A 9884-nucleotide genomic window follows, 5' to 3' on the forward strand; every position below is an offset into this window, starting at 1 on the left:
CAAGAAAGATACAGAAACAAAACACAAAAAAACGGACAGCAGCGCGTTAGCATTTTAGCATTAGCTTCCGCTAAAAACCATGTTGTTGAAGCACATTAGCATTAGAAGTACTAATGTGAATGATTAGTGCTTTAGGGTTAGCGTAGCTCACTTTTTAATTTTTTTTTTTTATTTATGCTTTTTGCCCAAAGTTAAGAGTTTTACTTTTTCCTCATCTTCTCCACAGCTGGTTGAAGTTGCTGGAACAGCTGGAGAGGAAGTTTGGCGCAGAGAGGTGCTACATGTTTCAGAATAACTGGGTTCCCAGTGAGTTTTTCCTGACCCCTCCAGCGCCCAAGACGCTGCCCCAGCAGAACCAATGGCAGAACGTCTCAGGGATCAACATCCTGGCCCACCTGTACAGCGAGCCCATCAAGCCTCCGTTTGGATATCGCAATTTCAAGACCATCGTCAACCCCCGAGGCATGTTCGCCGTGACCGTCCACGGAGTGCTGAGGGCGAAGAGAGTCTGCGTCTGGGTGGACAGGAAGTTGGCCAGGATGTACCACATCAAGTAAGTCAGCGCCTTCAGGTTCACCAGGATGTTTCTGTTATTGATTTTTAGCTTGAAAACCAACGGTCACAATGTTCCATACTGAACCAGTTGATAAAAAATTTTACACTTGCGCATAAATTCACAACGATTTTAATGGAGACCAAGACTAGATTATTTAACTTCTCAAATCTTAAAGTCAGAAATACTTTGAAGGATGCGATCCAAACGAACCCCAGACATCATAAAACCAAATGCGCCCCAGAATGAATCCTGTCCTGTTTAAAGGTCAAAGCCAAGCGCTGACCTTTGCCTCTACTTCCTGTTTCTGCAGATCCCGAGGACCAACTGAACTGAAGCCAAAGCAGATGATTTATGATGGCCGACTCCTTAACTACAGCGCTCGCCTTTCCTCTGCTGTCAACACCGTCCTCAGAGAGACTGGACTTCTGCCGGGAAACAGTCTGTAGGAGAGGGAACCTTGGAAAACTCCTCCATCCACATCCCTAAAGCCATGTTGACTCAATTTTATTGATTCAGTTTTACCTTTCCACTTGCTGTGCTGGTTTGGTAACAGGTCACGCTGATAGGGGAGCTGTTCTGATTGGTTAGGGTAGATCTATGGGTCTATGAGCTGTTTTAAGGCTTCCTGTCACTTTAAATCCAAATAAGCTGCTTCTGGCCACACCCCCAGCTCAGCGTTCACACTCATATGTGAAAATGACTGCAAACAGATGCACAATTATACAACCGTACAACTTTGAAAAGCAGAAATGGAGCCTCCTGCACAACCAACAAAAATGCAGCAAGAGGTTTATGGATGGATAGTCAACAACAAAACACTTTTGTTTTGTTGTTGACTATGCAACAACAAAATCTGCATACAGTAAAATGCAGATTTTACTGTATGTGGTAAAATCTGTATACAGTAAAATCTGTATGCAGATGTTACTGCATACAGCAGTAAAATCTACTGGAGCTCCGCTTGGGTTGCTTGGGCCAGAACTCTGTTGGGGTTGCTCGGTAACGGCCGGAACTCTGTTGGGGTTGCTTGGTAACAGTTGGAATTCCACTGCGGTTGCTAGGTAACGAGCCATGCCTGCTGACTTGTAACATTACATTCAGGAGGTTTTTGAAACGGCTCATTTTCCAGACACCAAAAACATGAACTTATTTCCAAACATCGGCTTGGTGTTTTTTTTAAACACTAGGATTGTTTTCAGAAATAGTAGAGACTCAAATGGAAGAACAAAAATTTTGCACAATAGATCCCCTTTAAAAACAAGAACTGCTGAACCAAGTAGTAAAATGAGCAACATTAATGGATAAAAGAGAAAATATTACAGGATAAAATAAATCAATGCATGATAAAAAAAAAAACATGACAGTAAATATTTAAGACATACAGAATATGAAAAATGTAAAGTGACAATAAATTACAAATATTTGATAAATACTGGATGTGAAAGGAAAATAATATAAAACTGTAAATAAAGTGGAAAATTAAATAAAAGTGATTATTTAATTTTCACTTAAGTTGATGATAAATTAAAAACAAATATTGCATCAAAAAACTATTATTTGTTTGTTTTTTGGAAGCAACAAAAGTAATGGTTTCTGTTATTTTTTTTCTATTTTGATATTGAATTAATTATTTTTATGTATATTTCTAATTTCGAGATTTGGCATCTATTTTAATTAACTTTATTGCAGTAGCAGAAAGCTACCAGTAGGAGGCAGTGTGCTCTGTAATCGCTCCGGAGTCTGTATTCTCTGGCTGGACTGAGACGTACGGATTTGTTTCTGCCTCCTGTTATATCCTGTTTACAAGTTAGTAGGGTCTGTAACCATCTTACCCTCACAGCGTAACCATTCTAAGAACTTATTTAGCATTGTTAACGCAGTTAATAGTGTGTTTTGTTTACCGTTGTTATAGCAACTGAACTAACAGGCGCCGGGAGGGAAAAGAGAGACTGCGGTCCAGCTGAGGTTTTATGTGCACATTGTTTAATTAACGTTAGTTATCAGTTATAAATATGTTACCTGTGATCTGATTAGCCATATGTCTTTCTGTTGGAATGTTTATGTACAAAGAAATACAAATGCATTGTATGTTTATACAGTAAAATCCTGGGTAGCGAATGGGAGTTACCATGAGAATGAAGTGTAGAACAAGTTGTGCCTTTATATGGAAGGATTAAACAAAACTGTTCATTACAGAAATAAGCATGTTGACAAATGAATGACAAAGAAGAATAACATTGACACAATGTCTAATAAACATAACAGATTCCAGGAGGATTTGAGAAGTACGGAGTTGTTTCTGCCTCGTTACTTCACCCTGTTCTGTCCTGTTTACAGGAAAAATCAGCGTCTGTTACACTGACTCCAGTCCTGGTGCGTGTAACAATTACTTTAACAAGATATTTGTTTATTTCTATATGTCTGGCTGATTTTGGCACGATTAGTCCTCCATAAGAACCGGCCTCACTGAGTGTCTAAATAGATCAGAAACAGAAGAGAATTTCCTCAGAGTTCCCTTTATATTTAACTTTATATTAAACAAATGTAACATGGAAAAGCAGAAAAAGGAAAAAAGAGTTAAATGTGTACATAAGTATTAAGTGGAACTGAAATATTAGAAGAGATATTTAACGTAACTGCTAATATTTAACTGAGCAGATAAGACGCCAGGACATCCTGCTCTGCTTCAGGCGAAAAGTTAAGATCTGAAAGCGGATCTGGACTCCACGCCTTAATGAGTCGAAGTTCTGATAGTTCCTACCTGGGATCAGAGCTGAGTGGATTATTTCCACCATGAGCCGCGTTCTGGAGCCGCCGGCGCTGAAGCAGCTGAGGTCTGTGACCTACAGCCTCGTCTTCATCCTCGGTGTCGCTCTGCTGCTCTGGACCTTCAGGTGGGTGAAGCTCTGGAGCGACGAGGCGGACAGACAGAGTCAGGTTCAGCTGATGGGATGGGAATGTAATGAAAAACACAGTAAGCTCCACTTTCTTCCTATCAGTGATTCGCTCACTGCAAAATGTGGATTTGTTCTAAAAAGAAAAAAAATTAAGCATTCTGTTGTAGATTTGCTTTTGGCATCATCTCTATGGTCATTACTGGACATGGAGCCCAAAATTCAGACTTTTTGTAAAATTCAGACTTTTTGTAAAATTCAGACTTTTTCTAAAATTCAGGCTTTTTTTTTCTTTAAAAAAGTCTGAATTTTCTTGAATTTCTGACTTTTTTCTCAGAATTCTGATTTTTTTTCTTACAATTCTGACTTTCTTAAAAGTCAGAATTTAAGAAAGTTTATTCATAGCGATATGAATAAACATAATCTGTGTTTGGAGTGAATTTGGAGATTTACAACTTTCACAGGTTTTTTTTATATCGTATATTGAAAGTGTCCAAATAAAACCATGTAATAAAAATCAATCACACGGGAACAAAGTGTGAGGAATGTGATGTTAAAAGGGTAAAAATAAGACAAAAATTTAAAGTGACAACATTGCAGAAAAGAAGACATTGTCATTTTATTAAACTTAATTCCTTCTGAGCCTTTATAGATACTTTCACAGGCAAATCCTAATAATTTTCTCCAATCCTTAGTAAATTCATCCACATGTAAATTCATTGAAAACATCCTTTCTGTTTCTGTCATTTCTTCAGTGATGCCTATCATATTGTTTTCTGTTAAGTAATAATCAGACCAACAGAAATCAGGTCAACTTTTTCCCTTCCCAGGTTGATTGGCAGCCAGAATTGCTAATGCTTGTTAGCATTGTGCTAACAAGCATTAGCAGAGAAATCTTCTGCATTTGATCAGTTACTCAGGTCTGTTTAATTAGCTCTGTGGTATTTGGGTTCGGAGCCAAGCTGCAGGTTACTGACTTATTTTCCTATCCAAACTGATTCTATGAAAGTCCCCAGGGCTTTAACTATACACTTACTCATATGTCAAATGATCCGTCTTTGACACTGGCAGCTTTACTGCCTTTCATTCTGTAAGACTGATGACAAACCAAACCTTCAGAGCTTTGAGACGTGGAAACTTGCAGCTACAAATGGGTTTGTTACATTTTCCTCAGTCAGCCGAGAGTCGACTCCAGATTTCCCTCTTACAAAACATGTTGGCTGAAATCCAGGTTGAAAGTTTAACTTTTAACCCTAAAAATACAGCCAAGGATACGATGGAATGGATTAAAACAACCTGTATAAATGTGTTAGAATGGCCTAGTCAAAGTCCAAAACAATATCCAACTGTGAATTTGTTCACAGCTGGATAATCCAGTCAAATCAAACTTGATTTGACTGGATTATTAATTCCCTTCACTTTTATAGTGTTCTTGCTGTCATGTTTTTGCTGGAAGTGAAGATGAACGTTTCCAGTTACTGTATGAAAACCAAAACCAAACTCCTGACATAGATAATGATGACATAGATGCATAAAACATTTGAAATCATGTCCCAAACACAAAGAAAACGATAAAACTCTAACCTTAAAACTAATTCCAGGTTCTGATAAATTAAAACCATCTGCATCAGAACAACACATTTCTAAAAGCAAACGGACGTTTAGAGGCTCATCAGGCGGTTTCGCTCTGTTTGCTCACCTGGGCTCCCGTAGATCAGATTAAATCCTTGCTGTTAAAAGTCTTTTGTCAGCAGCAGACCTGCGTTCAGGTTTTTAAGTCAACAAATGAATCCGCAGCAACTGCTGCAGTTTATCAGAATGGTAAACTTACAGTTTAGATCAAACAGATGAATAATAATGAGGTTTATGTTGTGTTAATTCAATAATCCTAACCTAATTAAAGTTAGTTGTTTTATGTAACAATGTGCCAGCGAGGTCACTTCCTGGTTCGTTCCTGTTTTCCAGTAAATTGCTCCAAACTGGTAATGTCTGAAGTCCGTATTGTTCATGTGTCAGAAACATGTTTCTGTTGCTCTGCAGGTTCGACGGGATGCTGCAGATCCAGGTTCTGATTTCCTCTGAGCTGAAACCATCAGTGCCGCCAACTGAGCCTCAGAGCCCAACTGCAGGTAGAACAGGTGAGACGGTGGCTACCTGAAGCTGAGGGCGGGAAATGATAGATATCCACAAACTGGACATGCATCGATCCTTTTGTTTCTCATCTGATACCGATATTAATATCTGAGGTTGAGCACCAGCCAGTCTGATACAGAAAAACTGCTGAATTGACATAAAACGTTTTTTTTGTTTTGTTTTGTTTTTTTTTAAACAAAAAAAAACCCTAACTCGACATAAATGTACTGAATTACAAATTTATCTAATAACTCTGCGCCCATACAGCACACTGGCTGAAATCTACCAACGGCTTCACAGATTTGGTCAAACATGTAAAAACAACTTTAACCTGTCCAGTCGGTGCAGTTAGGAGCAGAACAGCCAACAGAAAATAAATAACACAGAAAAGAAAAGTGACAAAAACATTTGGTCAAACATGCAAACTTCAACAAACTGTTTTCAAATGGTTCAGAGTCCAATTAAGAATTCTAAATATAACATAAAATAAATAATAAAGCAAGATGTAGCTCAGAGCACTAAGCATAGAATTACACCAAACAGATCTGCCCTTATGCATTAGGAACACATATTTTTCAATATTTACTTACCGAGTGATACGGATATTAATATCGGATCGGTGCATCTCTCGTTCAGACTCAGATCAGTATTTGTCTCATTTTACTGAGTTTGGGTTCAGAGACCTGAGCTTTTCAGCTGCTGCTAACGTTTTGTTTTCATTTTGCAGTTCTTAAAGGACAGCCGGCCCGTCTGTTAAGGGTCAAAGGTTCAAGAACGCTGCTGATATCTGCTTATGTGGAGCATCGGACAACAAAGAAAGAGGTCAGATATTTTATGGAGACACTTTAATCTCCAACTAGTTGACAAAAGCAAATATTTCGATATGAGAAGCACAAAAGAGTCAGCTTGAGAGATCAGATCTCTCAAGTTGCGTCCAGTCGTAGACGCAGCTAAAACTTTTTATCAAGTTAATTGCAGGGTTTATAACTACATTCTGTTTCATATCAGTTGATATCAGTAATTATTGATTAGTTTTTATGTTTTAAATATCTGAAATAGTGACATGACCTTTCCTGTCTTACGCTCAATTTTTACTCCAAATCGTTGATTTTTTTGTTTTTATTTTTTATTTTAATCAGTTATGAGTCGCAGTGGTAGAATTTGAAATTGCTGCATTCACAAGTTGTTCAGCTAGTAACTTTGGTTGCTAGGTAACCGAGGTGGGAGGGGGGGTGACTTGAAACTGCTTCCTACCCAGCAGCTTGTTGCTAGGCAACCAAAGAGCGAGTGAGCTGATGCCACTAAACTATAGCTGTGTCCGAATTCAGGGTTTGATGCAGACCCTGAATTCGGACACAGCTTATGTTAGCAGAGCAGCTAAAGCTTTTCCTCTGCCTACATCTCCCAGAATGCTGTGCGGTTCTGGAAATATTCCATCAGATTCAGATGATGGTTGTGTGGAGAATTCAGCTTTATGGAAAAAAACTCGCCGCCTTTTCTTTGTTAGTTTACTCTACCACTTCCCACAATGCAATGCAAACCTGGCAACAGGGAGCCATTGGGTTCATGCTTGCCCCACATACCTGGTCACTGCGTCGCACCGAGGTCACATCAAGGTCACATCAAGGTCACATCACAAGCAAAAAGCTCTAGATCATCTCCTCCGAACTGTTTCAGCGTGGTTGTTTTAGTCTACTGCAACTCTTCTGTAGCTGCTTTGTTCACATCCACACACACGCGCGCACACACACACACACACACACACACACACACACACACACACACACACACATGTTTGTCTGGCTATCTTTGTGGGGACTTTCCATTGACTTCCATTCATTTCTACTCACTTTGACAGTGAAAACCCTCTGAGTGTGTCGATTCTGCGTTCAGCAGCTGAAGCTCGTCGGAGGCGCTGATCCCACCCCAGGAATGTGACAGATTGTTGCCGTGTCACATTACACAGCGAACAGGAACAAATTCTTTCTACAGAAACTCATCTTGGATTAATAACCTTAGAAACATTTACCGAGTTCTGAAATAAGAGAATTCACTCCAAAAACAAACATAGACATTCAAACTGCCAGTTTTTTGGTCAGAACTGCTCATTTGTATGAACGGTGAGGATAAATGATTAGTTAAGCTTAATTTAAAGCCATGATGAAGGTCTTCTCCTCAGGACTTAGTGGATTTAACTACATATGGGTAAAAAGTTCATATTTATGTTCTGGTTGTTTCCGTAAGCCGGTAAAAAGCAGAAATGTTACTACAGTGGACTTCTTTGGAGTTTAATGTGAAATACCAACACAAAGTGGTGTACAAATGTGAAAAAGAAACACTAAACCCGATTCAAAACGGTTTTTACGAATAAAAACCTGAAAGTGCAGCATGCAGACGTATTCAGCCCCCTTTTCTCTGAGTGCAACTTGTTGCCTGATGACTAAATAAAGTCCAGTCGTGTGTAAAATCTGATCTCAGCTGCTTTGTCTCAAACAGAGAATTTGGGCTGAAATGTCTAAGGGGTTAGAATCTAAGTACTGCATTGATAAAAATCCCCCCTAATGAAAACATGTCTTCCTGTGTCAGGTTCGGGTTATTGCGATAAAGTTGCGACGTGAGAAAGTCGTCCTTCAGTGCCTCCTGCGCTGCCAGGACCAGCAGCTCGTCTCTAAAGCTGCCATTAGGATCCACAGGGATCACTTCCGCTTCCCCTACGGGACGGCTGACGTCCTGTGCCCCGTCCCATCAGGCTGTGAGGCGCCAACGCACGTCGCCATCGCCCCAGCGCCAATCAAAGACCAAGGTAACGACTCCACTAGACTGCATGAGGTTGGCCAGTAGTTTAATATAAACAAACATTTTAGAAATTGTTGGTTATTTTAGCACAGAAGTGAAGCAGAAGCAGAGAAAACAACCTAAACAGAATCAGCCCAGGAAAAACAAAGCCTAACTACTGGATGCCTCTTCTTGTTCTGTTTGAAATGATTTTGATGCATGTGAGTCAGGAAATGTGATGGTTACAAGTTTTAAGTTCTTCCTCTTTTTCTTTTTCTCTAAACTAGAAAAATCTGAGCTTGAGTTTCTGGAGATTAAGAATCAAAAAGCTCTGAACAGTTCATTTCCTCACAACTTCACCTGCTGCTTCTCTGCCATGTACAACTTCACCAACGTCCTGCAGGTAACGTCACATCATCTGTATTTAAAAACACAGCAGTAGACGCCTCGGCTTCTACTGCTGTGTTTTGCTGATTTTATTATTCTTTTGGCTTCGAAACCAACTTTGTTGCATTTCTGAGCTCATGTTTTCATAGTTTTAATGTAAATATCTATACTGTGTCGCAGCTGGTGCAGAACTTGGAGATGCTTCAGTTACTGGGAGTGAACAGAGTCGTTGTCTACAAGACGAACTGCAGCGCGGATGTTCAACGAGTGCTGGACTACTACTCACACAAAGGCGAGTAATATGATCAGGTCTGGCTGTGCCTGTCTTCACAAACAGCCCATCATCATCTGACCAGTTACCAAACTGCAATTCACAAGAAAACTTAACTTTGAAATGAAGAAACTTGGGTTTGGTTGGTCTATGTGGGTTTGCACAGTGGTGCATTTGGCAGCACTGTTGCCTCCCACAGTCCAGAAACATGACTGTAAGGTTGATCAGCCTCTCTAAATTCTCCTTAGGTGTGAGTGCATGGATGGTTGTTGTCTGTCTATGTGTTGCCCTGAGATTAACCTGTCCAGGTGACCCCACTGCTGCCCCTGCTGGACATAGGCACCAGCACCCCGGCGACCCCAGTAGGGATAAGCATGTTGGCTAATGGATGGATGGAGGTTTATCTGGTGGACCTGCTGAACCCAACGAGCCTCTTATGCTGATAACAACGTGACATGAACCACACAATCCCCCACAGGTTGATGCATAGCAGGAGTCTGCAACCTGCAGTGCCACTATGCTGCAACTTTTAATGCATCCTTGCTCTAATACACCTGGATCAATAGTCTGAATTACCTCCTCACTATGTCATTGTTTCACCTACCAATGGATAGTTGACAACATCTTCTTCAGAAAAGTTGACTTCTAGGAGCGTCTTCAGTGGTATTCCTCAGGGTCGCTGGGTGTTTCACCATTTACTTCTAGAGAGCCTTTTCTGAGGAAGACCCTGCAAAGGGTGATCAATCCATGTAGAGCTCCATGAATCAACTTTTCACTCCAGCAGGAATCTTTTCTGCTTTTCTCAGCAGCCTCTGACCAAACTCTGATGGTTTGGCATTTACTTCGGCCGCCAACTCTCCTCTGCTTC

The 9884-nt window shown here is 40.2% G+C and overlaps 1 protein-coding gene across 1 annotated transcript in view; it reads left to right on the plus strand.

The window, feature by feature from the left end:
* Positions 1–1058, plus strand: part of LOC106959897 (uncharacterized) — a 20327-nt gene extending 19269 nt beyond the window's left edge. The window contains exons 8-9 of the mRNA XM_015052743.1: positions 227–553; positions 867–1058. Coding sequence (XP_014908229.1) covers positions 227–553; positions 867–1002 — 463 coding nt within the window. The 3' untranslated portion in view covers positions 1003–1058. The remainder of the gene's footprint in view (positions 1–226; positions 554–866) is intronic.
* The last annotated feature ends 8826 nt before the right edge of the window (positions 1059–9884 follow it).

Source organism: Poecilia latipinna, unplaced genomic scaffold (assembly GCF_001443285.1).
Source record: "Poecilia latipinna isolate Pla-1442-1.1 unplaced genomic scaffold, P_latipinna-1.0 Scaffold1128, whole genome shotgun sequence".
NCBI classification, from domain to species: Eukaryota; Metazoa; Chordata; class Actinopteri; order Cyprinodontiformes; family Poeciliidae; genus Poecilia; species Poecilia latipinna.